Here is a 17,853-nt window from a genome sequence, read left to right as displayed (position 1 = left end):
AGCAACCCATGTTACTGTTAAAAAAACAAAACAGATTTGATCATTTTCCATGACTCTAGAATACTTCTAATAAGCTCAACTTGGGTAGCAAAAAAAACCCTATACTATTTAGATTTCATCTCCCTTTTTTCATAATTGTGGTAAAAGTACACATCATATAAAATTGCCCATAAAATTGAAGTCCATTCATGTTGTTTTGAGGCCATCACCGCCATCCATCTCTGGAGCTTTTTAATCTTTCCGAATGGAAACTAATTAAACCCTAACTCCCCAGCCCCCCTGCCCCGGCTCTTGGCAACCACCATTCTACTTCTGTCCCTGCTCGTGTGAGGGGCTGCAGGTACCTCATCTAAGTGGAGTCGTGCAGTTTTTGTTCTTTTGTGACCGGCTTATTTAGCATAACATCTAGGTTCATTCATGTTGTAGCATCCGTTTTGTTCTGTTTTAAGGCTGACTGGCATCCCATTGTGTGTTCATATCGCATTTATCTAGTCATCTACGCATAGACATTTGAATTGTTTCTACCTTTTGGCTGTTGCGAATGATGTTGGTGTGAAGTTGGTGTATAATACCTGTTCATGTTCCTGCTTTCAGTTCTTTTGAGAATATACCCAGAAGTGAATTGCTGGATCATATGGTAATTATGTGTTTAATTTTTTGAGGGACTGCCATTATATTTTCCACAGTGGCTACACCATTATAGATTCCCATTAGCAGTGCACAAGGGTTCCTGTTTCTCTACATCCTTGCCAACATGTGTTACTTTCTTTCTTAATTTTTCTTCTTCTTCTTTCTTCTTCTTCTCTTTCTTATAACCATCCTAAGGGTGTGCAGTGATATCTGATTTCCCTTTTTAAATGAGCTAAATTGACAATTACCATCTTAAGTTTCAAAAGTTCATTTGCTGGCATTATAGTGCTCTTTAAAATGAACCAAAATGATTAATATTTTCAGCTCTGCTTCCCTAGTTGTTACTGTTTGCTGACATTATACAAAATATAGCTGGGAAGGAGAAAAGTTGAGCTTTACCTAGAGATCTCATCGGAAAGGATCACTAACCCTTCTGTTAGTGGTTGTCAAGTTAAGGGAAACAATGACAGAAATGTCCCTTAAGAGCTTATTAAGAAGCCAACAACAATGTTGGCCTTGAAGATAAAGCAGACTGTGATCTGCAGGGACTGGAAGGATTCCAGAGTTCTACTTGATAAATCTTCTGTGGTCTGGCTTAGCTTTCAGAAAGTTAGAGCTGAGAAGTTCAGTCAAGGAAGGGATTTTGCTGCTGTAGTATTGGAATTATTATTTAATACGTCTTTTTACCCGATAAAACCCAAGCAGAGCAGAAAGCTCTGCTAATGTAAAAACATTCTTTTTTTTTTTTTTTTTTTTTTTGTAAAAACATTCTTGATGGCACAGTTAGAAGGCTGGTATACTGCTGTCCTGATGAGAAGCATTTCTTAAGTACAGAGGGCACACAGTACAGGCATCCTTAGTTGGGGAAATGCTAGTTTACGAACACTTTGAGGCCTTGGCTTTTTGCTATAATGCATTCCTAGTAAGTAGAATGAAGCAGTTTATTTTTTTAAAGATTTATTTATTCATGAGACACACACACACAGAGAGAGAGAGAGAGAATGGCAGAGACACAGGCAGAGGGAGAAGCAAGCTCCGTGCAGGGAGCCCGACGTGGGACTCGATCCCGGGTCTCCAGGATCACGCCCTGGGCCGAAGGTGGCGCTAAACTACTGAGCCACCCGGGCTGCCCAGAATGAAGCAACTTATTAAAGCCTATGGTGTATTCCCATAAGAGTTGCTCTAATAGGAAGTGAGACTCTGGCCAGGAACTCCATACACTGGGGAGAGGACCAGTGACATAGCCATAGAAAGAAAGACGCAAAGACTGTTTTCTTAAGTCAATTGATATAGTCAGCTTGTGCTCCAGGATTTATATAAAAGGATATATACACTGTCCCCACCGATCACCTTAGATGCGCCACTCACAACATGTAAGAGGTGCAGCTGTGTTCAGGGCTGGATTGGAACTCTGAACAACTCCTAGTAGTGCTTAGTTATCATTTTGATTATTTTATTTCTTTTAAAGTTTTTTTTTTTTTTTTTTTTTTTAATTCATGAGAGACACAGAGAGAGGGGCAGAGACACAGGCAGAGGGAGAAGCAGGCTCCGTGCAGGGAGCCCGATGCGGGACTTGATCCCAGGACCCCAGGATCATGAGCTGAGCCAAAGGCAGATGTTCAACCCCTGAGCCACCCAGGCGTCCCAGCATTTTGCTTATTTTAAAGTTGAGCAGAGCATTTGGGGAATTACTAGAATGAATTGTATGTTCACTAAAAAGGAGAAGAAGTTGACCTGAGTCTCTGGCAAAGCAAAGCCGTTTGTCAGCCCTCCCTTAAATAAGAGCCTTTTCTGCTCCAGCTGTGTGAAGGTGGCCTCTGTAACAGCTGGGCTGGAGGGATTAGGGTTTTGGAATGCCCTTGACTGTGGTTACCTCTTTCTCTTCCTCGCGTCCCTTTCTCCCTGTAAGCCTTTGGTTCGGCATCACATGTGGAGGCGGGGGTTCCACCTTCTTGCTGTAGAAACCGGCCAGGAGTGGCTGACGTGTTGAGAAGCCATGTGGAAGGCTCACTGTAACCTGGACAGGAGAGCCAGGCACAGGGGCATTGGGCAGGGGGGGTCAGATACCTCACCCCCCAGTGTGAGGTGTGGCAAGAGGGACCTGATGAGCTGAGGCATCCTGAGGGCAGGGATAAAACTTGTCAAAGAATCTCTTCAGGCCCCCTGAATATGAAGAAGAGTCTGTACTGTGGCCTGATTGTCAGAAGGGTATAGTCTATTGTGTAATTTGCCTGTTATACAATTAGTCTGTTGTATAATAGGTTGAAATTTTCTTAGAGCTCGGGGGTTCTCTCCACACGTGAGTGTCTCATCAAAGAATTACCCAGATGTCCAAAATAGGATGCTGATTACATTGTGTAGGAGACCCGTGGAGAGGGCTCTTGGTTAATGATGATAGTGTATTTTACTCGCAAATTTAAACACTGTTTTGACTCACCATTTAAGTAGTTAGTGCAGTAAAACCATCTCTCTGTTTCCCTGGCTTGTATGAGCGGCCAGCTTGCCAGAAGAGTACCTGAACACCCCTCCTCCCCCCGTGGGTCAGGCGACTTGACTCTGGGCTGAGGGAGGCAGTGGAGAGTTTAAGGGTTGTCTGTGGAGGTAAATGGACATGTCTGTCCCTTACTTAGTCAACGGCCTGGGACAAAATACTAGACTTTGCCCGTGCCTCTTCATTTATACATTGGGATTCCTAAACATGGTGCCCACTTCAGGGATTTTTTTGCGGATTGAGACGATGCACATAGCATTGAGTGTAGCGCCATAGCGATCACTTAAGAAGTATTGGCTTTTATTTTTATAGGACCTTCTTGGCAAAACATAAGTGGGGGAGCAGGGGTGGAGGGTGGTTTGCTGCTGGGAGGAAGGGTGTCTTGGAAGCTGAGAAGGCCCCTGCAGTTTGAGGGACAACAGCTTCCACCAGAGATGTGAGCAGGATGGGGGCTCTGCATCCAGCCGGGGTGGAGGGGTGGCAGCTCCGGGGCAGGCTTGGCTACTGATTGGCCTCCTGACTTGACTAGTCTCCTGCCTGGTTTCTCTAGACCTCAGCAGACACCTCCGTAACACACAGGCTTGATTTCCAAGTCCCGGGTCCAGACTTCAGAGGTGTCCCCTCCCCGCCATCCTTAGCCGTGTAGATGCACTCACACTGTTCTCTGGGGCAGAGCCTTGGCCGAGCACCTGCCCAGTGGCTCAGCCTTGGGAGGAGGGGCAGGGAGTTGCAGCAGGTGGGTGAGGTGAGGGCTGCCCTTGGAATAAAAGTCCTCAGCCGCAGTTTTCCCACGGTAGTTAGGTCAGCAGATCCTTTCGTTCTCAATCTTCTCAGCATGTGCAACATTTATCTCGGGCACCAGGAAAAGGCAAAACAGGATCTAAGCCGTATTTGCGTGGGGAAAGAACTTTCCAAAGTTATCAGATTCTCATTGGCACGAAGAGTGTGACTTCATAACTTTTCCTTGCAATCCTCTGCAATGGTCATTAGATGGGCTTCTGACTGTTAATAGGCAAGGGGTGATAAAACGAACATTGTTAGCCACACGAATCCGTTTTATGTGAAGGAGCCTCCCATGGAAGAGAAACATATTTCAAATTGAGCAGTAGTTGTCAAGTATACATATATATAAATACTCATGAGAATCTGTTTTCTGAGGTCAGTGTTCTGACTGTGCGAGGTGTTTTAACATGGAGTGGTGGAGAAAAAAGCAATTCGGCATCGTGCAGACCGAGGTGGGGTCCCACGTGCTGGTCTTTGGAGAGCACGTCAGCTTTCTGGGTCCCCGGTTTCCTTAACTGTAAAATGGGGATAACTAAATCCCCTTCACTGATTGTTCTCAGTGTTAAATGAGGCAGGCCCAGGGTTTTTAAGACCGTGCCCAGCACACAAGGGCTCAACTAAAAAATGTCAGTTGTCATCATTGCCATCATGAACATTAGCACTGAGAAGAACGTCCGTAAACATCGGAAGCCTGAGGGAGGTGGGTAAGGATGTAAGAAGCACGGGGACGGAGGTTTTACTCTGCCCTGTGACTTCTCCATGGAGTGTTCTCATGTCTCTCTCTCTCTCTCTCTCTCTTTTTTAATAGGAATGAATTCTTCCAAAACCAAACTAGAACTCCAGAAGCACCTGACAACATTAACCAATCAGGAGCAAGCAACTATTTTTGAGGAGGTTCAGGTAAAGTACTGGTCTCTGATTTGTAGACTGCAGGCAGAGGTGAGCAGCTTACCTCTCACCTCTCCTGAGATAGAGGTATGTATGAAAGATAGCACACCAGAGCTCTCACGGCTCCGAGTTCTTCTTGGTTTACGCTTAACAGCCCCAGGGTAGGGGCCGGGTCAGATGGCAGGCTCACACCAGGTGAACATGACCAACCCAGAATAGGACTCCCCCCCCCCCCTTTTTTTTTTTAAAGATTTTTATTTATTTTTTCATGAGAGACACGGAGAGAGACAGAAACACAGCAGAGAGAGAAGCAGGCTCCATGCAGGGAGCCTGACATGGGACTCGATCCCGGGATCCCAGGATCGCGCCCTGGGCTGAAAGCAGATGCTCAACCGCTGAGCCACCCAGGTGTCCCTAGGACTCCCCTTTTAAAAACTAGTTTGGGGGACGCCTGGATGGCTCAGTGGTTGAGCAGCTGCCTTTGGCCCAGGGCATGATCCTGGGGTCCTCAGATGGAGTCCCACATCGGGCTCCCTGCGGGGAGCCTGCCTCTCCCTCTGCCTGTGTCTCTGCCTCTCTCTGTGTGTCTCTCATGAATAAATAAATAAAATCTTCAAAACAAAACAAAACCCAAAACACTAGTTTGGAACGAGAGAAAGGAAATTGCAGAGTGGAAAGATCCCTCAGCCCAGGAGACGGAAGGCGTGGATTTTGGTCCCCAAGCACTGCTCTGCTCTGCAGGAGGCGTCTTCCAGCCCCTTCCTGCCCTGGGTTGCAGCCCCAAAGTGTGGGGGTGGGCAGAGACCGCATTTTGTACGTGAACTTGATCAGTAATCTGGTCAGTAATCGTTCCTGCCTTTCTTCCTCAGTGTTGGAAGTGAGTTGGGATGATGTTATCTACGTAGAACCGTCTGTCAAGCCTAAGTGTAAAAACAAAACTGCAAAACTGAGGCCGGGCTCGTCGGTTTTCTGTGTTAAACCTGGAAATTGGCTCTTGCACGTAGATGCACCGTATCTCGGGGAAACCATGCTGCGTGTGCTGGCATGCCCGTAGTGTGCTCATTAGGAATCCTTAATGAGCTCATCACAAATTTCACGTCTGCTTTAGCCATGGGGCGTTTTCTGTGGTTTCCTGGCACTTCTGTAGGGAGGAAAGCATATTAGGACAAAGAATACGTATCTTTTTTTGGGGGGGGGTGGGGGGTGGGGGAAGAGCAGCAGGGGTCCTTCGGAGGAGGCACTAACCAAACCAAGAAGGCCAGCAGCCCTGGATCGCAAGTTCTCTCTGCCTCCTCACTGGGTGCAGGGTCTGTTTTCTGGCAGGACTGACACATGTTCAGAGAAAAAGCACAGGAAGGTTTTTTAAAAATTTCGTAAGTAGCTTAGAATGTAACCTTCACAATTTCCAGTTGCCTTTAAATTTTCCTGTTTTCTTCTGAATTGACTTGAGACAGGCTACTTTAAGATTCTTAAAGGATCTTTAGAGTTCTGAGTGCACAGTAGTCAGAAGAACTTAGTGTGATTTGTACTTGGGATTGATAAATGGACGGATAATTTGTGTTAACGCATTTACAGTGGAGGCTGGGGCCTTTGCATGTGATGCCGGTCTGCTTGCTGGTCTTGTGCCGTCAAGCCACTTTGGGGAATGTCTTTGCAGCAAGCTTAGGAGATGCACATCTTTCCTCTCCTAATGTGAGTTTTATTTTTTATTTAGATAGCACTGTGTAGCCATCTCAAAACAGTGTGATAAATCAGCATAGGTATTAAAGTGTTCTTCAGCAATGAGAAATTCCTAATGGATGTGATTCTGAGATTCTCTTTGATTCATGTAACTTTTTATTTATTTTTTATTTTTTTTAAATAAAAAAATAGAAGTTTTTATTGAGTTCTTTAAATTACGACTTCATGTTTTCCTTCTTATTGGAAAAGCTTTTAATCATTCATAATTTGACCAAATTTTTTTTTTTTTAAAACTATTTTGTAAATGTGTCACAGACACAGGGGACAGAACCCTACTCTTTTGTAGAGGACCTTACTCTGAATAAAGTCGTGAGTTTTTCAGTAAATCTGAGAGCTGTTTTCTGGTAATTTTACAAACACAAAATCACAAACAACTGTCCATGGGAAATGGGTCACATGGAGAGGTGCTCTTTCAGTCTGTCCATGATTTCGTTCATCCGGTCACCTGGAATCAACATCACGGTTCACAAGGGCTTCATGGGGTGTCCTCACAGGACCACCTGCCTCCCAGACGAGTGTCGCTCTCTTCCTGCACCGAGTAGCTGAACTTCAGGATGGCCTTCTCATAGAAAAATTCTTCCTCTGCATTTGCAAACATTACTCCTCTTTCTCTTCTTGGTTGCTCCCTTTCTTTTTGGAATTTTTTCCAGCTTCCACAAACGTCTTGCTAATCAGAAGGTAGAAGTAACACTTCCCACACGGCTTGTTAGTTTTGTGTGCCTCTGCTAGTTCTTTCTGGAGCTGCTGGTGCATGGGCAGCGCAATCTGAGGAGGGACGTTAACGAACCTCTCGCTGAGGAGAAAGCCCACAGGCTTGGAGTAGTCGTTTAAAAGTGTATCCAGCTGTTCCACCAAACTCTTTCCACAGTTCTTCTCACAGGAGCTCAGGATCACCTCTTTAATTTGTTCAGCACACCGGGTTCCCTTTCTTTCAGTTAAATTTAAAAGACTTATGAACCCAAAAATCTCATCTTCATCCACATCGTCATCGCTGTCTTCTGAAACATCCGTCTGCTTTATCACACTCCCAATATGGTTTTGTTGAATTGAGAGATCACTTAGTTCTGCAGTGTTCACAGGAGCCTTTAGGAAAAGCTGTTGCAATAATTTCTTAATTCCGTCATGATCCTTGTCGGAGATGGAATAAGCTTCAAATTCAACATTCACTTCCTCGTCGACGCTCTCGTCGTCTCCATCCTCGTCTTCGTCGCTCTCTCCCTCGTCTTCGTCCTCATCTTCCACTCCGTCTTCCTCTTCCTCCTCGGCGTGCACGGCCGGGCCGCCCGGGGGCTGTGGGGCCCCGCTGCCCACCGCGTGCCACTTGGGCCTGGACGCCATCTTCATGTAACTTTTTATTTTTTATTTTTATTTTTTATTATTTATTTATTTATTTATTTATTTATTTATTTATTTATTTATTTTAAAGATTTTATTTATTTATTCATGATAGCCACACAGAGAGAGACAGAGAGGCAGAGACACAGGCAGAGGGAGAAGCAGGCTCCATGCACCGGGAGCCCGACGTGGGATTCGATCCCGGGTCTCCAGGATCGCGCCCCGGGCCAAAGGCAGACGCCAAACCGCTGTGCCACCCAGGGATCCCATTCATGTAACTTTTTAGACATCCATCCAATACGTTATGGAAAAGAGACTTTAGAGAAAAGTGACACAAGTTTTTTTTTTTTTTTTTTTTTTTAATGCATGCAGTTAATACCTTGGGGCCTCTATGTGTTGTTCTAGAAGGCTCTGTTAGTCAATTGGCTTAAAGACTAAAAGGAAATGACACTGGTTGTGAAAAGCCAGCTCTTACTTTGTCCTCCATCATCGTGAGTGCGGCTCTTCCTTGGATACAAATTTGACACGGAGCTCTTCTAATGGCTTGAGAGGTTTTGCTGTATTATTTTCAATGACCATTCTTGGTTCTGTAAAGCATTTTATAAACCCAGTTCTTTCTAGGTAGCACTGCCAGCTAATGCGTTTGAAATCATACCTTTCAAAAAGAGCATGAAGAAAAAGGTGGCTTAGGTAAATAGAAAGAAAGAAATAGAAAAGGTAAATAGAAAGGTTAATCACGTTCCTTTGTACAGTTTTTCTGGAGGATAATTTATTTCTGAAGAACTCTCCACTGGCAGATCTTCATAAGACAAATTAATGGTACATGATTACTTCGTTGTTAAAGCATACATAATCAGTGTTTTGTAAATAAATGCTTAATACAGAGGAAAAAAGTGCAGAGCACAGAGGACTTGAAGAACAGAAATCCGTGATAGCCGTGGAAATGTCGCAGGAGGCTGACACCACTGCACGTGAGCTGACTTTGAGCACGCTGAGACAACTTGGTGCCAGAGAAACATGTGGTCCTATGAACCCTTTTGTGAGAGGGCTCATGACACTTCAGAGCCATTCTTTAATTTATGACCTTATGAAATGCCTAATTTTCAAGCATATCCAACTGTGCAGCTGTGCAGGTGGTGCACAGGGGTCCTGCTCTCTTCCCAGGCCGCGGTGCCGTGGCCCAGGTCACTTGGTCCCCCTCAGTGCTTTCAAGCCGAAGTAGGACTAGTAAAGAAAATGTCTCAAAAGTCCAATTCTCTTCTTCTGAACAAGTGTATTTCAGGGAATGGCTGAATTCATAGAGAGTAGATAAATCAAGTACATTCGTACTCAGTAGGTGTCAATAATGGATTAAAGATGATTTTTCACAGATTGTAAAGATTAATAGAGGAGCTTTTTCCCCTCCACTTTGTGAAGAATATCGACTCCAGTGGATTTTCCATGGCTTTAAAATTATTTCGTATATGATTTTTAAAATATTTTATTTATTTATTCATGAGAGAGAGAGAGAGAGAGAGAGAGGCAGAGACACAGGCAGAGGGAGAAGCAGGCTCCCTGCAGGGAGCCCGACGTGGGACTCGATCCCGGGTCTCCAGGATCACGGCCTGGGCTGAAGGCGGCGCTAAACCGCTGAGCCACCTGGGCTGCCCCGTATATGATTTGTTTATGACTTTTGAAAGATGTCAGAAAATAGCGTCTCCAAGTGAGCATTGCCATTTTAAGTAGTATCCTCAGAAGACCATAGACTCTCAGCATTCTGGTATTCATCAGTGTGGGAAATTCAGTTTTCAATCACCTTTGCAACCAATTCTTAAGCCTTCTCAAAGAAATAAGGTCAAGATGCGTGTAGCAGAGTTGGCTCTTTGTTACTCTTAAGCAATCAATTGTATTTGTTTAAATGAAATAGAACAGTAGAAAAGCACACAAATCAGTGGTGTGTGTATTTCAGTGAATTTTTATAGATGAATACACCTGTGCAGCCAGCCAGCATGAAGATTAAGAGGTAGCGCATTTCTAGCTCCTCAAAATCACCCCCCAAACCCGACTCTGTATTGACCCAAGGGACCCCCACCCCCGCATCCTGACTCTGACATTACAGATTGATTTTTTTAAAATTTTTTTTAAGATTTATTATTATTATTATTTATTATTTATTATTATTATTCATGATAGAGAGGCAGAGACACAGGCAGAGGGAGAAGCAGGCTCCATGCAGGGAGCCTGATGTGGGACTCGATCCCAGGACTCCAGGATCATGCCCTGGGCCAAAGGCAGGCGCCAAACCGCTGAGCCACCAGGGATCCCCTGCAGATTGATTTTTTACAAGAAAGTTAATTTTTGATGGAGAGTGATGCTATCCAACTTGATTACCCATCATTTTCCTCAGACTTGTCTCTCTGACTAATGAATGTTTATAAAATTAAATCACCTGTAGAAAGGAATGATTTGCCACTGTGGGAGGGTAGTGAAGCCATATGAGAGGTATTTAGGAGCAGACACCTTGCTAATCATTTTAACTCAGTAGAAGAGTAGCCCTAATCATGTTTCAGTATTTTAAGGAAGGATTTATGTTTTGACCTTGCAGGACATCATGGACGTGGATTTCTGAGCTTAGTGACTTTCCTTTATGATGTTTGATGAGCTCAGTGATGCAGCTTTGGGTCCTTGGCTTCAGTTTCATGGGCAGTGACTGTGATAGTACATGGTGCTTGGATGTCTCATTTTCTGTCCATCTGAACAGATTCCCCATAAAACCTCTCAGACCCCACCCTTACCCTGAGGCCAGTTTTCTCTATTATTAACATCTTGTCTTAGTGTGGTACATTTGTTCCTGTTGATTAGCTCATATTGTTACATTATTATCAATTAAAGTCCATAGTTGACTTTAGGGTTAACTTTCAGTGTTGTACATTCTTTGGGTTCTAACAAATGTATAATGGCATGTATCCACCATTACGGGATTATACAGATTTGTTTTTCACTATCCTAAAAGTCCTCTATGCACCATCAGTTCATTCCTCCTGTACCCCCCCCACCCAGGCCTCCACTGATCTTTTGCTGTCTCCCTAGTTTTGCCTTTTCCAGAATGTTGTACGGTTGTAATCATACGGTGTGCAGTACAGTGGATTGGCTTCCCCTTAACAACATGCCTTTAAAATTCCTCCATGTCGGGATCCCTGGGTGGCGCAGCGGTTTGGCGCCTGCCTTTGGCCCAGGGCACGATCCTGGACACCCGGGATCGAATCCCACGTCGGGCTCCCGGTGCATGGAGCCTGCTTCTTCCTCTGCCTGTGTCTCTGCTTCTCTCTCTCTCTCTCTCTGTGTGACTATTATAAATAAATAAAAATTAAAAAAAAAAGATAAAAAAAAAATAAAATTCCTCCATGTCTTTTCAGGCTTGAGAGTTCTTTTTATTTTAGTGCTGAATAATATTCCATTTTATAGAGGTGTCACAGTTTGTTTATTCACTCACTGTTGAAGGACATCTGGGTTGCTCCTAAGTTTTGTCAGTTACAAATAAAGCTGCTATAAACATTTGTATGTTGGTTTTAGTATGGACATAAATTTTCAACTCATCAAGCAGTGTGATTTGCTGGATTGTACAGTAAGAGCATGGTCGGTTTTGTAAGAAGCCATCAGACTGGCTCCCAAAATGGCTCTTGGTCACTTCGCAATCCCACCACAATGAATGAGAGTTCCTCTTGCCTCCTGGGCTTGTAGAGTCACAGTATTTCCATCATCATCTTAGGGGGTACTCAGTATAAAGTTGGGATTGTGGCACTTGACTCTCCCTTTCCTTTCTTGAAGATCTCATGGGAACTTTTCTTTGGAAAAATGCACTTGTTGGGGCACCCGGGTGGCTCAGTGGTTGAATGTCTGCTTTTGGCTCAGGTCATGATCCCAGGGTCCTGGGATCAAATTTCATATCAGGTTCCCTGCATGGAGCCTGCTTCTCCCTCTGCCTGTCTCTGCCTCTCTTTCTCTGTGTCTCTCATGCATAAATAAATAAAATCTTTAAAAAAAATCCTTAAAAAAAAAAGAAAAATACACTTGTTGCATAAAACATGTAAAACTTTATAACATCAAGGCTTGTGGCGTGGAATCAAGATTGAGAACATATGTTCTCAGATAGTCCTTAAATCTGAAACTTAAAGAACAGGAAATTCTCTATGAAAACAATCTTTCTAATCATTTACTATCTTTTCCTTGAGTTACAGGAACAACTTATCATTTCAAATGATCTTTTTTTTTATTTTTATTATTTATTTATTTATTTATTTATTTATTTATGATAGTCACAGAGAGAGAGAGAGAGAGAGAGGCAGAGACATAGGCAGAGGGAGAAGCAGGCTCCATGCACCGGGAGCCCGACGTGGGATTCGATCCCGGATCTCCAGGATTGCGTCCTGGGCCAAAGGCAGGCGCCAAACCGCTGCGCCACCCAGGGATCCCCATGATCTTTTTTTTTTTAAAGAGAGGGAATACCAGAAGGTCTAGGTTAGTGTTAGACCTTTGCTTCTAAAACCTGTGACATGAAGGGTAAAATAATTGTTTCTAGGGTGGTTCAAGGAGGCGGTTGCTAAGAGTGGCATTGATCCAGACTAGATGCTTGTATAGTCCATTTATTACACCCTAACTTTGTTTTGAAGGGCAGGCTAGAAGTTTGGAATAGGGAGAGAGGGGGGAGGGCAAGAAAATGGATAATCTCACTATGAAAAACATATTGTCAAGGTTTATAGACACTCTGCAGAATAACATTTTTCTTCACATTCAAAGAAAACAATACATTAAACTCGATGGTCTTCTAAAAATGAACACTGATGTTTCAGATCTGAAGAATTTGGGACCTTGGAGTTTATTTTGTGCATGATTTTTCTTTAAACAGATGAGGAAGTTAAGATTACATGACTCACCTTTGGTCACACTTCTAGGCAGCACCCAGAACCTGCATACCCTGATTTCTAGTCCTCTGTGTTTTGCCACTATACCTATCTGAAAAATAAAAGATGTAGGGAGAATTTCCTTAAAAGAGAAAGTGAAAAAAAAAAAAAAAAGTGAGTCTATGCCATGAAATCCTGTGTGCAAGTTTATGCCTTGCAGGGCTTGCAGAAAGCGCTTCATGCTGAACAGCACATTGGATGTGTGGGACCATGACCCTGGACCAGTTTCTATTTTCCTTTCCAGTTCCCTAGCCATCAAAGTTTATAAACATGTAGTCATTATGGCTCTTGACCTCTGCATGTTTACCCAGATTTTATTCTTTTCTGTTTTTCAAGACTATTAAATATTTTGTCTGTGCTTCTATCTGATGTAAAATATTTATTTTAGGTATAAGGACATCAGAGGTCAGAAGCTAAATCTGGCTCCCTGGGTCCAGGGTCCCTTAGGAATGGTCTCCCTGTCTAGCTAAGATACTTAGTGCCCCCTAGTGAGGTGCTTGGGTAAGAACACCCATTACAATGGGTGAATGGAAGCTGTTCGCATTTTCAAAAGCACTGGTTTAGCAATTTATATTGACAATTAAAAACAAATGTAATATATTCTTTTTCTTTTCTTTTCTTTTTTTTTAAGAAATCGAGACCAAGAAGTGAGCAGCGAGAGAATGAATTGATTATTTCTTTCCTGAGATGTTTATATGAAGAGAAACAAAAAGTTCACATCCATATTGGGGAGATAAAGCAGGTATGGCATTTCCCCCCCTTCTTTTAATTTTACCAGGATGCTGAGGAAAACAGACTCTTGAGGGTTTTCTCAAGTTCTGAAACCCTTTTTTTTCCTCCCTGTATTTTTATTTGTTGCACATGTAGGGGAAATTTGAAAATATTTAGACTCTGCTTGGAGGAGGTGAGAGAATTTGCAGGCTGCGTCATAGTGGGGGTGGAGGAGGCACTTCAACAAGAGGGCTGCTGTAGAGCTTCAAGAATGAAGTTTAAGAGTAGATATTGTCACAAGCGCCTGACCTGCAGGGAGCGAGTCTGTCCCCTCATTTTGCTCCCTGGTACATGGGAATGACATTGCACAGCTGCCTTCAGAATTATATGAAGTACCTGGAGATTCTTTGTAATATAAATATTCTGTGCGTGGAAGGGAGCACTACTGACAAATCAGGTACAGTGTTAGAGAGCCTGGCTCATGTGCTCTTCAGACACAGAACTGGCATTAATTCCATTTCGCATGGCGGAGGTCCAAAATCTGCTTGCCTTCCTCTCCTGTGCACAAGTATTGTTCAGCTGTCCTGTCTCGGGGTGCTGTGCCAAAGTTGGGGCTACCTGCACGTCTCTTCTTTGAAGATCTCCGGGTGTGTGATTCCGTACACAAGGTGTCACGGATCATTTTCTTATGTCCTTTAGACTCTGTGTAAGTCAATTCGTGATAACCAGTGTAGCTTCAAATGTGCATTTTGTTTTTAAGTTACTTGTAAGCCAGAAAATCTAGAGAAGAATCACTGAAAGATGTTCATAAAATTCTTAATTTTCCAAAAGTATATTGACTTAAAAAAATACTTAATTTTTATTATTTGAGATAGGGAGCAAGAGAGTGAGCACAAGTGGGGGCGGGCAGAGGGAGACGGAGAAGCAGGCTCTCCACTGGGCAGGGAGTCCAATGCAGGGCTCGATCCCAGGACCCTGAGATCATGACCTGAGCTGAAGACAGACACTTAACTGACTGAGCCACCCAGGCACCCCAGGTTTTTATTTATTTTATTTATTTTTATTTTTTGGAGAGGGAGAGAGTATAAGAAGGTGGGGAAGGAGGGGAAAAAGAGAGAGAGAGAGAGAATATCTTAAGCAGGCTCCATGCCCAGCACGGAGCCCTACATGGGACTCTCTAAAACCAAGAATTGGATGCTTAACTGACCAAGCCCCCAGGCACCCCCAGGGTATTGCCTTTTTATGAAATGCTTAACTGATGCGTTCTATAGGGGCCTTAATGCTCAGTGGTGTGCCCTCGCCCTGTAAAACACCTTTGCTTTTCTGGCCACTTCAGCGTAATAAGGTTTTACTTGGGTGAACACCTGGCAACTCTCCCCAGATTTCTACCCTCCGGTTGGCCCTGGCAATCAGGAACCTTTCCTGAGCACACAGAGCCTGTGTACAGTGTCTGACGTTTTTAATCTCCTTGGCCAACCATAGCATCTCTTAGCAGGGAGATTTTTTGCTAGTCCTCACTACCCCTCCCACACTAACACAGGTGCCCTGTCTGTTCCCATTCCTCCCTCCGCAAGATTGCATGGGAGTTCTGTGCTCCTCTGTTGACTTGGGTGGGCCACCCAGCCTACGCTTACAGTTAGTTCTCTGCTGCTTTTCAGCCTATTTCTTTTCTTGTTTCCATTCCATTTTTTTTTCTTTTGTGCCATTAATAGTGTTTCCCTGTTGGTAATTTTTTTTTCTCTTGTCCCAACAGGAAATTGATAATTTTGAAATAATTTATAACTGCTCGAGGGGAATGAAACATTTATGGTGGGTGGAAAGTTTTGACCCAAGTACAAACTGATATTTAGGGAACAGAGTAGTATCTTTGTAATTTGGGTATAGTTTAGTCCAGTGGAGAAATAGATTTATTTTTTTTTCTTTTTCCATTTGAAAACATTAGAGAGTTTAATGTCACGGAGAACAAGCCTCACAAAGTAGAGCCATCAGCGCTTTCTCTTAGAGTTTTCTAAACATCCTGTTACCCAGTAGGCTCATATCTGTGCCTATAAAGAAGTTGCTCTGGGGGATCCCTGGGTGGTGCAGCGGTTTGGCGCCTGCCTTTGGCCCAGGGCACGATCCTGGAGACCCGGGATCGAATCCCATGTCGGGCTCCCGGTGCATGGAGCCTGCTTCTCTCTCTGCCTGTGTCTCTGCCTCTCTCTCTCTCTCTGTGTGTGTGACTATCATAAATAAATAAAAATTTTTAAAAAATCCATATTTATTAAAAAAAAAAAAAAGAAGTTGCTCTGATCCCCAGTTGTGGTTGGGTCTCCCCCAGGATGGACATCCTCTCAGGCTCTGAGGATTGGGCTTTCAGAGCAGCAGTGGCTTTTAGATGGATCTGATGAAGCTTTGAGATTCACCAGGAGATTCCTGCTCTCATTTTCTGCTACTAAATAGTGTAACTATATGGATTTCATTACATTCTAATTGCACCTAAAAATTCATGTAGCCTTTGGAAATGTGTTATGACCTGACTGAGAGAGGCGTAGAGCCATGGCTTTAACAATGAAATTCTCTGGCCACCAGCCTTAAAAAGTAGACAGAAGACACTGGGCAGACTCAGGGCTGCAGTTCTCAGAGCTAGTGGTGATGCTGTATGTGCTTTTCAAAGACTAAAATGGTAGTGTTGGATAGTCGTCAGAGGAACCATTTTAACAAAATAGCAAACAAACCAAATGATGTTTTGTTCTAATGGAAAAGGAAGAATGGCTTTGGGCAAAGAGCTGTAAAGTACTAAAGTTAGAAGGTGTCGCATTTTAGTCAGCAGATGTATCGTTTCTACTTGTCTGGATAGAGCTGGTGCCAAAAATTAGTACTATTCAATCAGCTGCCCCTTTTTGAATGTTTGCCATGTACCAGACAGAGTTCTAATTTTTTACCTGAATGATTCCATTTTTTCTACAACTTTTTTTTTTTAAAGATTTTATTTATTTATTCATGAGAGACACAGAAAGAGAGGCAGAGACACAGGCAGAGGGAGAAGCAGGCTCCATGCAGGGAGCCCCATGTGGACTAGATCCCAGGACCTCAGGATCATGCCCTGAGCAGAAGGCAGAGGCTCAATTACTGAGCCACTCAGGTGCTCCTCTACAACTTTTATGAGGCAGGTGGTGTAATTCTGTTGTTAGAGACGAGGACATGGGGAACAGAGGTCAAGCAGCACGTTAGGGAATGGCAGAGCCAATGTGTCTCAGGTCCAAGGGCACTGTCTTAATCATTATGCCTTTTAGGAGCATACTTAACAAAATAAATAAATAGATAAATAAATTTATTTAGATTTTATTTATTTTTTCATGAGAGAGACAGAGATACAGGCAGAGGGAGAAGCAGGCTTCATGCAGGGAGCCTGATATGGGACTCGATCCCGGGTCTCCAGGATCACGCCCTGGGCTGAAGGCAGGCGCTAAACCGCTGAGCCACCCGAGCTGCTCCAAAATTTAATGTTCTATAACTACTCTACTACTGCTTGTTTCAACTCTTGTTTCACCTTCTTTTTGATGACTTTTAAAGTAAATGTCTGATACCAGCACTCTTTAATGTGCATGTAATTAGCTGTAGTTCACAATATTTGTTCACAATTTCTTTTTGAGATTTACATCCTGTAAGTTGCACAGATCTGAGTGCACTACATCTTGAGTTTTGAGGACTTCATACATTCAGGCAGCCCATGCTCCCATCAAGGGAGAGAGCTTCCTCCACGCCAAAATGTACCCCGGTACGTCTTTGCTAGTCCTCACTGCCTCTCCCCGAGGCAACCACAGTTTTGATTATTTATACCATGCATTAATTTTGCCTGTTTTAGAACTTCTGCAGACAGATTCACACAACATGTAGTCTCTTAGTTCTTGTTCCTTCATTAGCCTGATGTTTCTGCTCCTCTTATGTGGCATTGCATGGATCACTAGTTTGTTCCTTTTTATTCTCGTGTGCCAGGACCATAGTTTTTCTTTATCCTCCTTCTGATGGACACCTCCACAACTTGTGGGTGCTAGTTGTTCCGAATAGGACTGCTAGTGGGTATGCCGTGGCACCAAGGGATGGTGGTTCTGACCTGGATACTTCAGGGTAGCCACATAATTACAAACTTGGCTCCAGATTTCCATGTGTAGAGTTCACCCGTCCGTCATGGGATGGGCAATGTGATGACTGGTGAGATTTGCTCAAGGGCCCTAATTTGGAAACTTATCCAAGAACCAGCATCATCTTCAAAGGAGAAATCTCTAGATGCTTATTTTAAATAAGGAATGTATTTTCTAAACATGAATTATTTTCAAATTGTATTAGAATTGT

At 43.5% G+C, this 17,853-nt stretch overlaps 1 protein-coding gene and 1 pseudogene across 8 annotated transcripts in view; one reads left to right on the top strand and one right to left on the bottom strand.

Moving 5' to 3' along the window:
• The window catches only part of TBC1D1 (TBC1 domain family member 1), a 237,908-nt gene that overhangs the window by 123,491 nt on the left and 96,564 nt on the right, over nt 1-17,853 (top strand). For all 8 annotated transcript variants that reach the window (XM_025438017.3, XM_025438018.3, XM_025438020.3 and 5 more), the window contains 2 exons: nt 4,713-4,804; nt 13,439-13,549. In XM_025438017.3, the coding sequence (XP_025293802.1) occupies nt 4,713-4,804; nt 13,439-13,549 (203 nt within the window). The remainder of the gene's footprint in view (nt 1-4,712; nt 4,805-13,438; nt 13,550-17,853) is intronic.
• On the bottom strand, nt 6,697-7,870 carry LOC112653756 (BRCA2 and CDKN1A-interacting protein-like; annotated as a pseudogene).

Source organism: Canis lupus, chromosome 3 (assembly GCF_003254725.2).
Source record: "Canis lupus dingo isolate Sandy chromosome 3, ASM325472v2, whole genome shotgun sequence".
Lineage (NCBI taxonomy): Eukaryota > Metazoa > Chordata > Mammalia > Carnivora > Canidae > Canis > Canis lupus.
The sequence above is the reverse complement of the archived record's forward strand: the minus strand, read 5'-3'. Positions and strand labels throughout refer to the sequence as shown.